The 19,359-nt window shown below is 37.1% G+C and overlaps 1 protein-coding gene across 2 annotated transcripts in view; it reads right to left on the bottom strand.

The window, feature by feature from the left end:
* ryr3 (ryanodine receptor 3) overlaps positions 1 to 18,824 on the bottom strand; it is a 124,417-nt gene extending 105,593 nt beyond the window's left edge. For both annotated transcript variants that reach the window (XM_052095391.1, XM_052095392.1), the window contains exon 1: positions 18,746 to 18,824. In XM_052095391.1, the coding sequence (XP_051951351.1) occupies positions 18,746 to 18,793 (48 nt within the window). In that variant the 5' untranslated portion in view covers positions 18,794 to 18,824. The remainder of the gene's footprint in view (positions 1 to 18,745) is intronic.
* Positions 18,825 to 19,359: the final 535 nt, after the last annotated feature.

The raw sequence follows: 19,359 nt of genomic DNA, 5'->3' as shown, positions 1-19,359 counted from the left end.
TGTGTAGAATCCCCACCCGGCCCAGCCCTCCGCCCTGTCACATTCCTCCCTCGTTCTCTCAGGACGCACTACAAGACTCTTCGAGAGTTCTTTGAGGTGCGAGCGATATTCTCTTTGTTCCTCAGTCAGAAAATTCTGAGGAATGATCTTTGCACGCCTGCTTTTATAATGGGCAGCTTCGCCCCTAAAAGGGCATGGCTCAAACACCATAGCCAATATTAGAATATTGGCATTATTGTAGAGAGGTTTCAACTAGGTTGTGTAGAAGTACACTCCCCATATGCGTTAGCAGAATGTAATGTATCATTCCTCTCAGGGAACCGAGGTTGTGTACGTAAAGGAGACGTCTACTTTTCATTATTACACAGCATCTGTATAAGTGACAGATTAACAGATGTACCTACATTGTATACTATGTTCCCTAGTTCACCCAAAACTGAAAATTCAGCCCCCAAAACAAAAATGCCAATACGACAATAACATCAAAACTCATTGGTTTTTTGTCATGACACAAGAACCATTAAGGTTTAATGTTACTGATGTATTGCAGTTTTTGATTAGCGCACTGTATACAGAGGTTGACCAAATATGAATAGCAACTTAAATTTCAGTCTGTTCATCATACAAAGCAATTGCTTGGCTTGAGAAGACTTGGGAAAAAAGTGCAAAGTCATGTAGACAACATTTACTGTGGTTTTACTATGTTTTTTTTTTTGTTTTTTTTTTGTCCTTTAAATAGCCTGACAGGCCGGAGGGACTATTCACTTTAATTTTTGTCAAAAAGATTTTGTACATTTCTCATTTTTGTGTTCCAAAAAAAAAAGAAAGTCATGCAGGCTTAGAACGACATGAGGGTGAGTAAATAATGAAATAATTTTCAATTTTGGGTTTCAATTTTCACACTACTCCTTAGCTAAAAGAGGAGATCTTCCCTTTCTCCCCTTGCTTAAGTCCCACCTAGATCCCTTGCCAAGGAATCTGGTGAATCTGCAGCAAAGTGATCTAGGGGAGCACAGCACAGCCATCTGCAAAACAGCTAAGGGGCAGAATCACAGTCTATCTATAGGGGTATTGCATGTTTAGGGACACTTGAGGGTGGGGCAGGTCCTCTCCAAATCTCAAGGGCAAGAACCAGGCCCCAATTCTCAGTCGTCTGTCCATATACCATACCCATGTGTGCCCAGAACTTCTGCCCAACCCAACCAGTGCCTTGCAGACAGACCAAACCAACCTGCTCCCTGTTTTACATATGCCATCACGCCTGTGGGTTTAAACACAGGTGCAACAGTGGAAAAAAGGGCTTCTCCACTCTCTCCTTCTCCAAGCTTAGTGTCTGTCTTTAAGGACATGAACAGGTGTGGGTGTGTGGCCTGAAGACTTCACAGGGTGTAACCCGAGAGGTCCTGAAGTGCTCTGGTGCCAAATAAATGCTCACAACTCACCCGGCCCTGCCAGATATGAACTTAAGAAAAGGTGAATATACTAATTTGCCCTCCCACAATGCTATTTTGAAATGTGCGTGCATGCTCAGTAAGCCACTGTCTCAAACACTGTAGAATCACCCAATCTTCTGAAAAATATTATTTGTTTTTATCCAAACAAACATCATACCATAAATAGTTTGCTCAAAATACTTCCAAGTATGTTTCAGAATCACTTATATGATATTAGAAGGCCTGTCTCTGTTATTACATACAGTACTGTAATCACCTGATCACAAAACGTGACTATTTGATCCAATCATAGTTATTTGAGATAACTGTGATCATTGTGCATTCTATCAAGCCAAATATAGAAATATGAAATAAATATTTTGTACATCTTTCTTTCAAGTGTTCTGAGTGAGCTTTGCTTTAAGTCTTCAATACAGGTTTATTTTCAGATTTTGTAAAAAGTAAACAATAATATAAAGAATTATAATATATAATAAAATAGATATAGTAATTAAAATAATAATCAATATCATAATATAATATTCAGGGTTCGACAAAAACAACAGTATGAATAGAAGACTTATAATACATTAAATATGATTATTTTAATAACATTTCAAATATTATATTATTATTTGTGTACAAAGACTTATAGACAAAATTACAAATTGTATTTATGCTGTTTGTATATGTTATATTTGGTTTATGTGTATTAAACTTACACTGTAACTGACATGAATAAAACAAACTATTTAATTATTAGTCAAATAATTTTGCATAATTTCAGTCCAATAATTTCATCGAGCCCTGGTGTATTAATGCTGGTGCAATCATGTAAACTGATACTGTTGAACATTCAAGACATTTGTGGAGCACATTACAAAAAAAAAAGGAATACTTTTGAGAAAAATTTAGTATTTCATTATGCTCTGATCTAAGTAAGGATTTAATGAGATGGTTCAGGATCACTTATCTCAGCTGAACTCTCATTCGCATTCCCTAAATAACTCAAATTCATTGCCAGCTACTGCACTTTACCAAGCAGGTGGCTCATGCCCCTGTATCTGACAGCTTAATGAGATGGTTGAATGCACTGTGCTCATATCTCTATCACCTATTTATCTGTATTCGGCTAAGTTGCAAGGTCCTTAATGCACAATGCTCCTTGAGAGTAATAAGTTATCCTTGAACTGAGAGACAAGCACTTGTCCCTAACATATGCCATTCAAAAGTCCATAATTTTACTGTGTCTTCACACTCTAAATAGATTTATTTGCAGAGACATTTATATTAAATTAATAACATAGAATGTTAATTTAAAATATAGTGGGTAGAATTCACTAAGAATGATAGCATTGTTTATTTGCAAAAACTGTCTGCATTGTTTTCGCACCTAGTTCACTGAATCAATTATGCAAATCAGTTAGTGGTTCAAACACGGTCAAAAATGCAAGGTGCGTTTTCTGATCTTTCGGGCCGGCTCTGAGTGCTCGATTGTAAAGGTTGAAGCAGACTACAGCAATTCAGCACACTTTACAGGGACTGCTGAGCATCACTCCACCACTGCATTCCAGATACTTGAATTGGCCTTTTAAAATGGCAAAAGTGCACTCAAGGATTTATTATAAAAAGTAGGACTATTTACACGGAAAAAAATGACATTGACTTAAAGGAATAGTTCAGCCAAAAATCTCATAATTATCTCATCAAATACTCAAATAATTGTCTCAAACTTGTATGACAATCTTTCTTCCATGGAACACAAACAAGGATTTTTTAAAGGATGTGCGATGTGTTTTTGTGTTTAACCTCCTGAGAAAACAGCGTGACAGCTGCGCACATTTTTCTTTTCCCTTTTTGATTTGTAACTAGTAGCACCTAATAAACATGCAACAAAAGAATCTAGAGCAAATAGTTATCCTAAAAATGCACAATATGTCCACATATGTGCACAATGGGACCAAGTTGTGAACTTTTAAATAATCAAGCTGGGGGCCTGGGTAGCTCAGTGAGTAAAGGCACTGACTATCAACCCTGGAGTGGCGAGTTCGAATCCAGGGCGTGCTGAGTGACTCCAGCCAGGTCTCTTAAGCATCCAAATTGGCCCACTAGCTAGGGAGGGTAGAGTCACATGGGGTAACCTCCTCGTGGTCACTATAATGTGTGGTTCTTGCTCTCGGTGGGGTGTGTGGTGAGTTGTGCGGGTGGATGGTGCGGAGAATAGCGTGAAGCCTCCACACGCGCTATGTCTCCGTGCTTTTTTTTTTTTATAAAAATAATATAAAATAATTGTGTTATTCATGTGTTTGAGATGTTTCAGACGTCACAGCTGATTTTCTGTAAAGCTACTTTAGAACAATGTGTATTGGAAAAATGAATAAAAACATCTAAAAAACTGAACAAATAAAAATGATTTACTTGATTTGACTTTTATGTTACAATGTTTTTTCCTACTTTGGCAACAAAATCTCAATGTTCTCTCTTTACACTGTCAAACATACAAGTGATAGCCAGTGCTGAAGCATTAATTAATTCTGAAACAAGTAATAACTTTATTTATAAAGTTATATATTATACATTCTGAATTTAAGTACTGTTTACCATTGTACCATGTCTGCCAACCATGTTGAGTGCTTCAAACATCATCTGCAGCTTGAAACTGAACTTTTGATAGGATATTTGGATTGATTGCACTTGGCTTCATAGGAAAGCTATAGGATGCTCCCTTGCTCCCTATTTAGTGAATAACTTAAAGGGGCTGTTAGCAATTTTTCATTGAAAAGTATGTCATAAATGTTCCTACACCCTTAAATATATTAATGAAATAAGGGTCCTGAGATATCTCACTGGTCTCTATGACAGTTCTAGACTTTGTAAACAACAAACAAATATGTATCCGCGAACCACGGACATTGACGCTTTTCACCTGTCAATCATTTTGCTTGTTCTCATTTGAAGCAGATCTTTGAGGCTATGATTCATAATATTTGTCAGTTGAGTGCGCTATTGTGCCACTCTGGAATTTGACAGCCACAGGAACAAACAATGCTGCTGTTTTGCATGGTTTTTGTCTTAAAATTATCTTTGGAGGGCAAGGTTTTAGAATGAGGAGGCTTGGCTAATTCAATTGCTCAGTCACGTGAAAGCTTCAGAACGCTAAAATCGCTTACAGCACCTTTAATCTCCAGTGTGTTGTCTGTCTGCACTGGTCTCAGAAAAGTTTGAAATGCACCATATTTTCATCCTTACTCCATATAAAGTAAATACAGGATTTCTAATGAAAACCTTGTGCTATTGTGTAAATAACCCTCAGTTATTTAAATTAGTTTTGGGCATTATTATTATGTTCTGATGTTATCATATTTCTATATTTCTTAATTTTAGTTTAATATTGTGTTTATTATATTTTGGAAGTTTACTTTGCACTCTTAGTTAACCTATAGAGACCTTTATTTTGAAACGCCGCTTGCCGGAAAGATGAACAGATCGCTCGCGCACAGAGCGTGCATACAGATAGATTGCTGATAGACGGAGACACGGAACCATGCGGTCACGGATTCACGGATTTGAATTATAGCATTAATGTCACCTTTAAGTGAATTTAGGCATCGATTTGCTGTTTGTTTTTATTTTGTAGTATGTTTTTTGTGTATATTTTTTAGCACCTGGTTGGAAGGGAGTACAAGGTAAACATGTATATTTATGCACTTGTATAATGTTACATAGCATATCTGGTCTTTTATAATTGTTTTTATATGTGCTTGTTTAATTTCTAAGTAATTTATGTTGTTTAAGGTTGTTTATGATAAATGTTAGTATTAATCTTGTAATTTTGTTGCTATCTAGTCTACTGTTTGTTTCATTTATTATTTTTCAAATTACAATAATGTTAATTAATCTGTTCTAGCTCTTACGGTGTTGTGATGGTGTTGTGATGGCATTGTGGAGGTATTAAAGACAATAAACTGACAGCATCAGTGAGAGAGCGAATTTCCTTTATTCAACCGGGCTGCTACATATTGTACATGGTGTTCAGCAGTGTGCCGTTTCACAATAAATCGCTCAAATCTTTAAAATGACATATCGGATGAAATTAGAGACTAATCTTTTGACACAAACCAGTTTCAATGTAAAAACTTAAAGGGGTCATGACATGAGAAACCAAATTTGCCTTGATCTTTTGGTATATAAGAGGTCTTTGTATCATTAAAACGTCCTGCAAGTTTAATATTTTAAGACGTCCTCCCCATTCTAAACGAATCATTTATTTAATCAAGCTCAAAATACAGCTCGTTCTGGATTCATGGTTAGAAGTGACGTGTAGGTTAGAAGTGACGTAACAGCGTTTGCATATGACCGCCTCCAGCGCAAGATAACTACGCTTTAAGCGCAAGACAACTACGCTCATTTCGTATCGCCGTGCGCCTCACAAGTGTTCAGTCGATGGACAGCGAGCTCTGACAGAGACTACTTGTGAACAGAAAAAATTACGATGCCACACAGATGTGCTGTTCCTGGCTGCGGTCAAACAAAATCTCAGAATAAGCTGCCGAAAGATCCAGACGTCAGGGAAAAATGGATGCAGTTTATTTTTTGCGGACGTCCCAGTCACAGCAAGGTTAACTTAAGCGTTTGTTCTGTACATTTTAAGGATGACTGTTTTGAGAACAAATCTCAATATGATGCTGGCTTTGCCAGAAAACTGTTGCTCAAAGATAAGTCCGTGCCGACTATTCTGGGAACAACGACGACGCAAACTGTAAGTAATCTATTTTAAAATTTAAACTACTTTTTAAAGCGCAATTTCATTCATTATGAATAATCACAGTGTTTTTACTTAGTTTACTTGCATATTGTTCTGGCTGGGGGCGTCAATAATTGATACATAGGCACTGACGTTAGCCAATCATAACAGTGGGCGTTAACACTGAAGTCTTAAATGGAAAACGCCCCCAAAACAGACTGTTTGAATCAGAGGATGAGAAACAGGGTGGGAAAAGGTCATAAATCACTAGATTTTAAAAGTTTTTCTTAAAAAAAAAATATATTAATACTATAATTGCACCTAAGGGAACATAATAATACAATAAAAAAACCATGTCATGACCCCTTTAATTAGGTTTCTTACCAGATGCAGTTTTGTTGCCATTTCTCCCAAAAACAAACTCTGCTGTGGTCGGCACCATGTTGTTTTGTCACATGACTCTGTCTATCGAAAGTTTAACCCTTTACTGACATCCCAGAGTCTCCTACACTGAGACCAGTATGTTTAAATGAAATTAAATTCAATTATGCGTTGGGCATAGCGAAGCCAAAATACAACGTCAACAAGTGTTCGCGGGGTCGCTCGAGGAAACAATGTAAGTCAAAGCGGTCCAAATCTTTACGCATGCACAATCGCATGTTCACGTGAGGACTTACGGTTCTATCACGCACACATTAGACCTCAAGTAAACGTGAACGCGCATGCGTTAAGTGCAAGGAGACATCAGCATGATACTTCCATGAATGTGCATAGGAGAGCTGGGCAGAAGTGAAGCTTTTTGATTAAGAAGGACTGAATTTTTGCTTTGATTCTCACCCAAAGCATATCGCTTCAGAATATATGAATTAAACCACTTGAGAAGTATGGATTACTTTTACAGAATGCTGCCTTTTTATGTCCATTTCGGAGTTTGACAGTTTTGGACCCTATTGACTTGCATTGAATGGATATAAGCACATCATACATCCAAGGCTTGACATTAACATCCACTAAATGCAGGTAGAAAAGTCAGTGGCGAGTTAAAAACACATCATTCATCCTTTAAAAAATCTTTGTGTTCTGCAGAAGAAAGAAAATCATCCAAGTTTAAAATGGCATGTGGGTGATTAAATGATGAGAGATTTATCATTTTTGGGTGAACTATCCCTTTAACTGGAATAGAGAAAGTTCAGTGCAATATCAACACATTAAGCACCAGGTTAAAACTGGATTATGGGTGGTTAGTGATTAAGACAAAAGTCGAATTTATTTACTTTCTATATATAATCACACAATATACACGCCTACAACTGTAAGTGACACTCTTCTTTGATATAGGCCATCTCTGTTGTGATAAGCCTCTTAAAAAGCCAGCACCTTTCACACAAGATGATCCCACAGAAAAGGTATTACACAGCGAGACAGAATCCAGAGAAAATCTATTAAAAATGCAAAAGCTATTTCACCAGTGCTGTCAAGCATCCTTACAGAGACATTTCACTCTCAACTCCATGAGGGACACAGCAAAGGCCATACTGTGATGCCTTGAAAGGAGTCTGAGAGCACTGCTAAAAATTTGATCTAGTCGGGGTGACAAACTTAAGGGTGTGTGTGTATGTGAGAGATAGAGGTTCACAGACAGTTAGTACTATGCCTTCCACTACAGCCAAAAACAAATTTAATTACTCTTCTGTCTAGGCTTACTTTGCAAGCATACTGTTTGAAAAATAGCCTAACACAATTGAAAATGTCTCGCAAGCATGCCTGTGTGACCTCCATCTACACAAACAAATGAATTCAGACAGGCTCCCGGTAAAGAGATATCTGTGGATGTGGATTAAAATACTGCTGCATCAAATTGGGTTTGGTCAGGATAGAAGGCCTAATACTGATTTCACCAACTTGTAAGGCTGCAAGAGCAATTTTCAGGTTCAAATCTTGTTTTCAATATTTCCTGTTGTGCCTTTGAGTAAGCATGTGACTCCAGGTCCGCCTTGGTGCATGAGGCCTGTGTGTCATACAAGCAAAAGCTATGACAGATATGTTGCGACTTGGCTGAGACAAGAATTCCTTGGTGCATGCATAATCTTGGTATAGCTAATTGCTTGAAGATAACGGGCTTAAGGATGTCAACCTATTTATATATACTGTGTATGTATATATATACTGTGTATGTATATATATATATATATATATATATATATATATATATATATATATATATATATATATATATATATATATATATATATATATATATATATATATATATATGCCGGGCTGTTTTAAAAGTACAATGCCAATTGATAGTTACTCACATTAAAGCATAGCAAAATGAACCAAAAGTATCATAAATGTAGTCCCTGCAGCTCATGCATCATTTTCCAAGTATTCTAAAGGCATGCGATAAATTTGGTCAGAAAACAACCTGAAATGTAAGTCATTTTGTCAATGTAAATTTTGACGACAACATTCAAAACTACTTTTATGATAGTTTTGGGTCCTTTTTAACCCTATAAACTGCCAGCAGGCCTGCTGAGAAAAAAATTGTTATCAATATATCAATAAATACAGTCTTAACCAAAACAGATTAGGTATTGTTTTAAAACTTAGAAGCTGTACTTTACAATGCATGTAGGCATTATAACCAAAATTTAACATGTGCTTTGAAATTTGCAGACAAATCAAAAGTGTTCCGTTTTGATAATTTATGAATAATTTCACATCAAACTGATCAAATAGTCATGTATCATATGTCCTTGGAAAGCTCTAGAAAACAAGCAGCATATTTGTTTTACTCACAAGTATATGTCTTTGAAATACATGTTAAATGTACAGGTGTTATATGCTGCGTTTTTGCTTATAACTTCCCAAAAAAGAACAGAACATAAAATATCACACAACATTTCTTAGAGGAGAGGATTCCTGAATGCACAGATCATTAGATAATCCACATTAAGCACAATGTGCACACAGCACATAATGTGCTATCTGGCTAAAAACATTAGCTTTCCTGGATCAGATGACTTCATCAAAAATTATGTAGTGTGTTGTCCAGTGTCATGGAATGCTAAACTAATCTTATTAGGATTCACATCATTGCAACCAGAGGTGGAAGTCATTAAAATATCGGCAGAGAGGATCGTTGACTCTACTTACAAATGGCCACCAGGAGATGGCACCAAGTACATGACACAGACTCAATGATGGCTCAAGTGACACAGAGTGGAACTGAATTTGATCTCTACTCGTGCCTGCATGCTTTGGAGAGAGAGCAAACCTTTATTTATTGCAAAATTTGCATGTGTAATTAGTTCTAATGTACAAATATTATGTTGTATTTGTTTGAAGAGGCTTTTAGACACATGGAGAAATTTTTCAGAAACTAGGATAAATTATTTTTGTAATGCTATGACTTTTTATTGCTTTCAAAATGTTACAGGTTACATAATTAGGAATAAAACAAAAGCAGTTTCTCTGAGCTACTTTATTTACACCCTGAGATATATGATAGATATTTGATTTAAGGCGTATATAGAGTTATTCGCCTTACATTTTGGACATGCCTCTAAAAGTATCCTTAAATCCGTATCCTCCATTCCCTGATGAAGGGAACGAGACGTTGTGTCAATGAAGTGACACTAGGGGTCACTCTTGGGAGCTCGAGACACCTCTGATCTTTGATAAAAGGCCAATGGGAATTGGACAATGGTATTTGCATGTATCCCCCAAACATACGGGTATAAAGGAGCTGGTGTGCGAGAAGGTCCCAGCTATTTCAGCGGGTAGTCCAGCATTGTGGCAGGAGGGACACAACGTCTCTCTCCCTCCATCAGAGAACGGAGGTTACGGAAGTAACCAGGATGTTCCCTATCTGTCACTCACTCAACGTTTTGTCGATGAAGTGACACAAGGGGTCCCTATACAAAACGCCACAACTAGCTGAAATGTGTTACGTGAAATGGCGGTGCAAGACGGGCAGACTACTGTGTGCCTCGTAGCCAGCCCACCAGGTCGACACGTAACCTCCCCCAACGCTGTTATGAGTGTCGAACGGCCCTTCGGGGACAATTAGACTGTCCAAAAAATAGTGACAGGCTAGAACAGTCATAGGGAGGGGAAGGGAAAGCGAGGACAGCAAAAAGGGAGGACCTTGTACTGGTACGCCGCCCCTCAAATGCAAACTGCAGCACGGGTCTGTGCCGAGGTAGAATCGAGACGTGGAAGTACACGTCCTTCAGGTCTACCGCCGTGAACCAATCTTGATGCCGGACGCTCACTAGAATGTGTTCTTGCATCAGCATCTTGAACGGAGTCTGTGTAAAGCCCTGTTCAGTTCTCGTAAGTCCAGGATTGGCCGCAACCCACCGCCTTTCTTCAGTACAATGAAGTAGGGGCTGTAAAACCCCTTCTTCATCTCGGCCGGAGGGACAGGCTCTATCGCCCCCTTCTGTAGGAGGGTCGCGATTTCAGTGCACAAGGTAGCGCCATTCTCGCTCTTCACTGAGGTGAAGTGGACGCCGCTGATCCTGGGCGGGCGCCTAGCGAACTGAATCGCCTAGCCGAGTAAGACGGTCCGGGCCAGCCATCGTGACGTGTTGGAGAGCACAATAAAAAGATGTTTCTGTGTGTGCCGCTCTTTTAGAATATACTCGGTTCAGTTTGTTCTGCCGAAGCACCCAGGGGCGATCTCTGCAGTGCACCAGTGCAGAGGGGGGAGAAGCCGCTGTATGCACCATCAGAAATCCAGCAGAGGTGAATGAGAAGCCGTGGGAATTCAGCTCAGTGAACATCTACCGCTCGGCTCCAAAGAGAAAATCTGAATGACCTGTTTGCACGCCAGATCCTTTATACCCATTTGTTCAGGGAAGTGGCATGCAAATACCCACTCACTCCCAAGAGTGACCCCTAGTGTCACTTCATCGACACAACATCGAGTGAGTGACAGATAGGGAACAGGAAATCTTTAAAAACATCTTTACAGTTTAAAGGGTTAAAGGAATATCATGGGTTGTGGCATAATGTTGATTACCACAAAAATTTATTTGACTTGTCTCTCCTTTTCTTTTAAAAAATAACAATCTAGGTAAATGTAAGGAACTTACTCAGGAAATTAATGGGGCAAATCCATAAATGTTAAAATAGGCTACTCACTGTTTCAAAAGTACAGCCACAATACGTACACAATATGCATTTTAACATGGCTTTGGAGTAACAGAATCACTTACTATACTTTTCTGTGTCAAGTTATATCCAATATTACAACTTTATTGACATGACAACATAACGCTGTAAACCCTAAAATGATGGTAAAAAACAACAATTTAAACAATCCATGAGTTTTAAAAGACAGATTAATTTAATGTTAATCAACATAATGCCACAAATGCTGTTAAATGAACTTAACTTGCATAGAACCTGGAATATTGCTTTAAGCTTTAAAGTGTGTCACTATCAACTGCAACTTTACAGAGCTGGGCTATTCAATAAAAATTATTCTTTTGTATCCTGCATTAGACAAAGTCATATGGGTTTGGAATGGCACAAGTGTGAGTAAATTATGATTGAACCTTCATTTTTGGGTGAACTATTCCTACAATGCTAATGTTTGTATGTCCACATACTTTAGGACATGTTGTGTATCAGTCTGCAATGTAATACTGTCACTAAACATGCTTTACAAATGCTCAGTAAACACATCCACAACACACTTAAGTCTGAGCAGTTGTGTTGTCCTTCAGGACAGATGGCTTGTATCATTTTGGGACAAACCAATGCCAGAGGGCACAGCAAGAGCTGTGGCATCAAGTCTGTTTAATTTACCTGAAAGAAGCTCAATTAACTAAGCCTGCCACGTGAAGCTCATAGAGGGCATACAAGTCACTCGTCAGCTGCCTGATTCAGACCACAGAGGGGCACATAGTCAATTCATGTACACTGCATGTTTCAGCTCTGGCCCAAAGCGCTGTGGTTTACCTTTTACCTGTGCGCCTCTCCTTAATCACAGTCAGAGAGCTTTTAACACTCAGCACCGCCACGTTGAAGGTGGAAAATTGAAAGCAGATAAGCACAAAATACTTTAAAATCTCCCCCGTCTCCAACACAATTGCTTATCAAAGATACACAACATAAGGGCTGTAAAAAGGGTTTGGTGTGCTGCAAATGTACAACTGTAATAATTAAATGTAGCAGAAGCATTTCCTAAAAAAATCCTTTTGCATCTGTACATTAGTTAAAGTTGTAATGTGTGATTTTTGAGCCACAAAAGTGACTAGTTGAAATTGACTGTTTTCAAACAGGTTTCCCAAACACTCCCCCATCTATCATTCATTGAGCCCATTTTGCAGTGTCAGGCTAGTTGTAATGCTTGAACAACGTTTTGACAGCACCACAGAGACACAGAAGTTAATCAGCCTACTACTGGCTTACTTGCAGCTGTCCCTACATATTAAACTGGGATATGAGAAAATATTTTAACATAAAAAATAAATTACACACATCACTTTAAGGAGAGGGACATTATCCCTGTACTCTTCATGCATGGGTGAACTATATATGCCACAGTCAGTTCTCTGCAGAGTGGCATCATGGCTCTCATGACTGCTGTTATAACATGGGGCTCCATGTAGTTCCTTTGCATGAAATTCAAGATGCACGAACAACTGTCATATGTCATCACACAGCTCCTTACACTTCAATACATGTAAAAAGCTGCCCATGTTAGTTTTTTATTAGAAGACAAACTATAATATGTGGTGATTTGTTCTGTTGGGAATCAATAAACTTGACAAATTTCAAGCTTATAAGAAATTATGCTAATATTATAAAATTAGGTTTGGAGTGGACTAAAGATGCACATTACAGAATAAAACAAAAAACATTCAAACAATTACAAAAGTTATAAAGAAGACCTATGAAACAGTTCTTATAGGCGTGTTATGCTAAAGAACTTTGAACCACACAATTCTATTTGACATCAAAGTGTGCTATTCTTCATACTCAAACTCCCACCAAGATTTGTCTTTAGGAAATCTAAGGATAGTTAAGGTGAGGCTATGTTATACTACTCCAGGTTTGCAGAATCGCTTTGCAGTATTTTTTTTTATTTCTTAGCACGTTGTGGTGTTTGTTAACTTTAAAATGCGATACTGTGCTTATAAAAATGGTGTTGAAACATTAGTGGTCTGGCTTGTTAAACTATCTGATTCAATGACTTATGGAGGTGGTGCCTGAGAACTGTGTGCGTATGTGGGGTGGAAGTATTAACTTTTAAGAGGCTAAATTTAAACCCAGGAATGCAAAAGGCTTTCAGAACAACATAAACTCCAAATAAGCCCACTGCTACTGTACTGACGAACTCTACATCTGGATTTAGAGAAGTCTGTCCAAACAATTCTGTCAAATCTCACTTGAACAATAAATAGTAGAATTGGGGTACACGAGTTTGAACTCTGGGATTTCAAAATTGCCTCTAAATGTCCGGTATTTGGCTTTGTCTTCATATTGACATGCAGTTACAGCAATGAAAAGTATATAGTTTGTGTTACCAAATGTTTCGGATTTAGCCATGACAATTTCTCTCTTAGCTATATAGCTATTTCTTCTGCTTCAAAATGACTTCAAACTTTCTTCTCTGTCTGCTCGTATGAATGTAACACATCATAGGAAAGTGTTTCACCGCTGTTCAAATGCACTTGGGATCACATCATTTATATGTAGAAATGTTTTCCATCTGAAAGGACAAAATATTAAATAAAACAAATGACAATAAAATGCAAAGTAATCTCTTCAGTAATCAAAATACTTTTGAATGTAACTGTATTCTAATTACCTATTATTTAAATTGTAACTGTAGTGGAATACAGTTACTTGTATTTTGTATTTTAAATACGGAATCCTGTTACATGTATTCCTAAGTATCATGTTTATATACACCAAACACTATATCCCTAAATTGTAAAACCTATTTATTTTATAGTAAGATCACATTATAATAACAAACCATGAGATATGTATAAAAACCACAAAATCTATATAATAACAGAGCAAGCTGCATATGCAAAAGACTTCAAATATATATAAAAAAATTATATTTCAGTATTTTAAAAGCTTTTTATTGTGATGGACATGAATGGAATGGTATGATGATTGAGAGATATACCTCAAAAGCCTGTAATATCTTTTTTGATACACACGTTTTCAACACGATTTGTCTATAAAATAATGACATTTTAAGTGAGCACACGCTGTTTCAATTCAATAAATACTCATTTTGAATTATCAGTAAAAATATAAACATTATTGTTCATTTTACTTGATCAAAATCAGCAAAGATTTCACATCAAAAAGATGAATGCGTCACAATGTGAAGGTAGCCGTTTTGGAAAATACATTACTAGGTCATCTTCTTCCAGAAGAGCAAGGAAACTTTCACCAGGAGGCAGTAAACATCTAGTACACACCATACAACAGGTTTTTCAGCTAGGTTTTAACCATGTTGATGATGCAGAGGCTCTAGAATTTATTTGTATTAGAAACAGAAAGGAAAAAGGGTTCTATAAGAGGACTGAGGTCCCTCATTGTCACAGGGGCCTATTGAGGGGACCTTGTACAAGCTGTGGGGCCCACATATTCATGATTATATTAAATATTTGTTTTCAAAGTAGACGGGCCCTGAGACTTGGCAGCCCAGGGCCCTCCCGAGTCAAGGGCCCCTGGGCACTGGCCCCATTGGCCCGGTCCGTAATTCACCTATGCGAATCAGGGACATTTAAACTAATATGATATATAAAATAGACCACGATGGAAATTGTACAAGTCCGTCACATAATTGTAGCGCAACCTCTGTGTGTTACCTGTAACACTGGCACTTGCATTTTAATGCCAAAAAAGTCAGAAAATATAATGAAGAACACAAGTGAGGGGAGAAGTCTCAATTCAACTATTATCCATACTAAATATAATGTGAAAAGAACAAAATGTCTGCCCTGGACAAAATGACTGGATGATGGAAGTAGGCTACACCTGGACACAGCAGGAGGACGGAAAAGTGTGAAGTGTTTTAAGGTATCTGATCTAAAAACTAAACTGAATTGAATGGACAAATTGAAAATGAAGAAGAAATAAAAACTAAATTAAAATTTTAAATAATAATAACTCTGGTTGTAATGACCAACACAGCGTTCACTTTCTTTAGTCTATTGAGTAGAGGGGAAAAGCAACAAATAATTTAAATGTCAACAGAACCCAATAAGTTCTGTTAAGGACATAAGGACAGTTTTGTCTTCATACACCTAAAGCATATGCTTTCATTCTGAAACCACTTTTTAAAAATTTCAGCAGGATACTAATCTTTTTTTTTTTTTGCATTTATATTGACAAATGTTTTATTGATATAAATATTGATGTGGAGTTTACGGTTCTTACGATTCTTGAACAGATTCATACTGACTCAGACTCGCCCTGTTACGGACTCGGTCTTGAGTCTGACTCGGCCACTTTTGGACTCGATTGTTTAAAGACTTGGACTTGACTAAGGTGGACTCGAACCCAACACTAATAAATAGCCTACTTTACAAATTTGACACAGTATTTCTTGCTTAAATTTATGATATTTAGTAACCTGAGGAACCACTATTGATACTGGTGAAATGTCTTCTGATTTTTGTTGTAGTATTTACTTTTACTGCAAATTAATATTTTTTACCCTCCACTCACTGATTAAACCTTAACTGGATTTTATGCTTTCCATTATTGATGTCCAGCAGAGTATATTGCATTACTTGAGCCTTTCTGATTGCATAAAAATGTACAATGTTCCTACAGCAAATGCAAAAACCAGCCATATCAAAAGATTAACTTACGGTTGTTGCATATTAAATGGCCAGTAACTGGAGTGAGAAAACCCACCATGTATCTGCTGTATTTTTGTGTGCAGTGGAAGTAACCACCCACTCAGCAAATACTGAACTAGGGCACGTTTCACAGAGGTCTACAAGGAGCATTAATGTCCAATAGGCACTGCTATATAGGGAGACTGTAACCATCACTGCCTTCAATCTAGTGCTTTAACAGCAAAGTGAGTGATTTGATAGATGTTTCAAATACAAATGAAAAAGATAAGAAAATGTCAACCATGCTAATGCAAATACAAACCTAATCCTTAAACTAATCATAAATGATAAATTGTTGATTCTCAATTAATTAAGTCAAAACAACAATACTTCTATTAGACATTTGCTAATTGGGCACCCCAATTATTTTGGTTCATGTGTGTAGCCTAAAATATTGTAAAAGTCATAAAAATGACATGTCTACTAACCTTTGATTTATCCAATTACTCCTGATATATAGTCATATAATCTATAAATATGTCATTAGATAATTCACATGCTACACTGAATTACATTTTCTTAATTTTTTATAGTACTTTCTATATTAAATAAGTTATTTTTAAACCTAAACTTGAAACTATTAAGTAAATGCTACATTTATACCAGAGACTATTTCGCTATTTAGCCACTTCAATTAAAATGAATGAGAAATTGGAATGCTCAACAGTCAACGGATGTATAAGGAAGCCCAGCCTTACAGGTAAAAGAGCCAATCACCTTTTAGTATACGGCATCTTCTGTCAATCAACTCATTAACATGTATGAGCATTAGCTATCCAAACTGGAAGAATGGCATTTGTTTTGTGTAATTTGAGGTTACAATGCACAATTATGAGTCCCGTGTTGTCAGATTTTACTGCTGATTTGAAAAATGTTCTTTGATAATAATCTTAACCAATCAATTTGTAGATTTTGGTCAAGTAGATAGGAGTAGCACTTTCATGACTGTAGATAGCTTCCCAGGAACATTCTAAAGATGGCCGCCGGTGGACTGACTTGCTAGAAAGACTTTGATTATACTCAGTTCAAACATAAAAAATAATGCTCTAGCTTAATATTTATGATTGTTTGTTTTTTTTTTAACGATGCATGATCATGTATCACTCCTGAAGTAGAAAACACGGACATATTAATTTGCTAATTTGAGTAAATTTCACAGGTAAATAAAATAAGTAAAGTTTTGGTGTTCCCAGCATGCCTCGAGGCTTGAATACTTGATGTGCTTGCATATTTTAAATTTTTGCCAGTTGCTTTATACCATTTTTTATTGTTGATTTTGTTACATTTGGTAACGTTTTGTGATGTCTGAAGCTTGTTTTCTACACAACATTACCTGTTTGTGATAAAAAAATAAATAAATTAAATGGTTGATTGCTGCCATCAATGTCTCTTGTGCATCAAGTGATGAGGTCTGCATGCAGACTATTACAATAATGCCAGGTGGAATTGAATAAAATACATATAACTTTCCTGTGGAAAGCATCCATGCCATGTGATTACATGATGAAACGTACATTTAAGAAAAGTTGACAATGTGATATATTTTTGTTTTGTTTTAATAAACCTATTAAATTCTGATTACGCCGTTATATAAAGCGAATAAAGCGTTACTGCATTATTAACTGAAATGTGTAAGATACATTTACTCAATATTATTTCATGAAGTAGATTTTACTTAATTGTATTTCATTAAAATATACTTGTGTGCAAAAATTTGCAAAAAAAAAAAAATCTGTGAATCTTAAATTCTATTTTTTCTTTTCAGTGCATATCCTCATGGCATCTGAATGCTGTGTGTCACTGCAGCACTCCCATTCAGGCACATTGCCAGAGCCTCATTAGAAACACTTCTGATTATAAATGATTGTAGATAACAACCTTTAAAATGTCGTAAGCAGTCAATACAGCACACATTTACGTTTTCATAACTAACTCAACTGTGACGGTAATTTACACCACGGTGTGGTATCCCGTTATGTCGTTTACGCAGGTAACTGCCATGCGCCATGGCATCTCTGTAACCAATCTGCGTCGAACCACAGAAATAGAAAAGTCCTAAAGAAGGTGAAGGGATCGTATTAAATGTAATCGCATCTGAGAGGACTTTATGAACATAAAACAGTGCACTTTTTTATGGAATGTACTGGGGAATTCTTTGGCAAACACTGCGCGCGAGCGTAAATTTGATTTATTTACAAATCGCGCGCACATTAACTCCTGTGGCGCGTTATTGGAAATCACAACAAATAACTAACAAATAAAAAATATTTGCTCTGAGACAGACCTACATATCAAAACTGACAGAAAAAAGTGACAGAAACCGAATTTGTCCTTGCACCTGCCTACAGGTGCGTCGCGAGCGCAAACACGGACCTGAGTCAAGTTCCAAATAAGGAAATATATTATGAAAAATAATATGAAATAAAAGCGTAAGGAATGTAAATAAACCAATACGACCACTGAGAAAAATCCAACAGCGTTGCTTTCAACCCGGCATTTGACCAACATTTTTGATGTCTCAGCATTAGGATGTCTTTATCGCAATTAGCCTACCCCTCAAGAATGCGTAACAAGACAACAAAAAATAGCCTACCCCTCAAGAATGCGTAACAAGACAACAAAAAAACGAAATCAAGCGATTTCATTTGCAAAATAAACAGATGTGTTTTACTCACAGTTCGTAAGAACTGAATTTCATCTTCCCCTTCACCACCTTCGGCCATGGCTGTAGAAGAGCCTAGACTCCGAAAGCCACCACTGACAGCAAGCAGCGGAGCGACGCGTCCCTGTCCTGCCGATATTAGCATAGAGCTCCATCCAAAGCCATATAGGGGAGATTGGACAAGCCCACTATCGCGCGCAGCTGTCAGTCAGTGTCACTAGCGCTCGCACTCCCAATACCAACAGTTTCACGAGGGCGAGCTCATCTGCATCACCTTTGCGATGCTCTTATTAAAATAAAGCTATAAAATACTGTGCAAAAATCCTTCTATACATACCATTAAAGGGATAGTTCACCCAAAAAAAATAAAAACCAAAAAATGTACTAAGATCCCAGATGCGTTTGACTTTCTTCTGCTTAATACAAATATTTTTAGAACAATATATAAGTTCTGTAGGTTCATACAATGCAAACGAATGGTGGCCAGATATTTGAAGGTCCAAAAAGAACATAAAGGCAGCATAACAGTCATCCATAAGACTCCAACAGTTACATCCATGTCTTAAAAGCGATATGATAGGTGTGGATGAGAAACTGATCAATATTTAAGATATTTTTACAATAAAT

The sequence above is a fragment of the Xyrauchen texanus genome, chromosome 28 (assembly GCF_025860055.1).
Source record: "Xyrauchen texanus isolate HMW12.3.18 chromosome 28, RBS_HiC_50CHRs, whole genome shotgun sequence".
In the NCBI taxonomy this organism is placed as follows: Eukaryota; Metazoa; Chordata; class Actinopteri; order Cypriniformes; family Catostomidae; genus Xyrauchen; species Xyrauchen texanus.
This window is presented reverse-complemented; position numbering and strand designations above follow the sequence as displayed.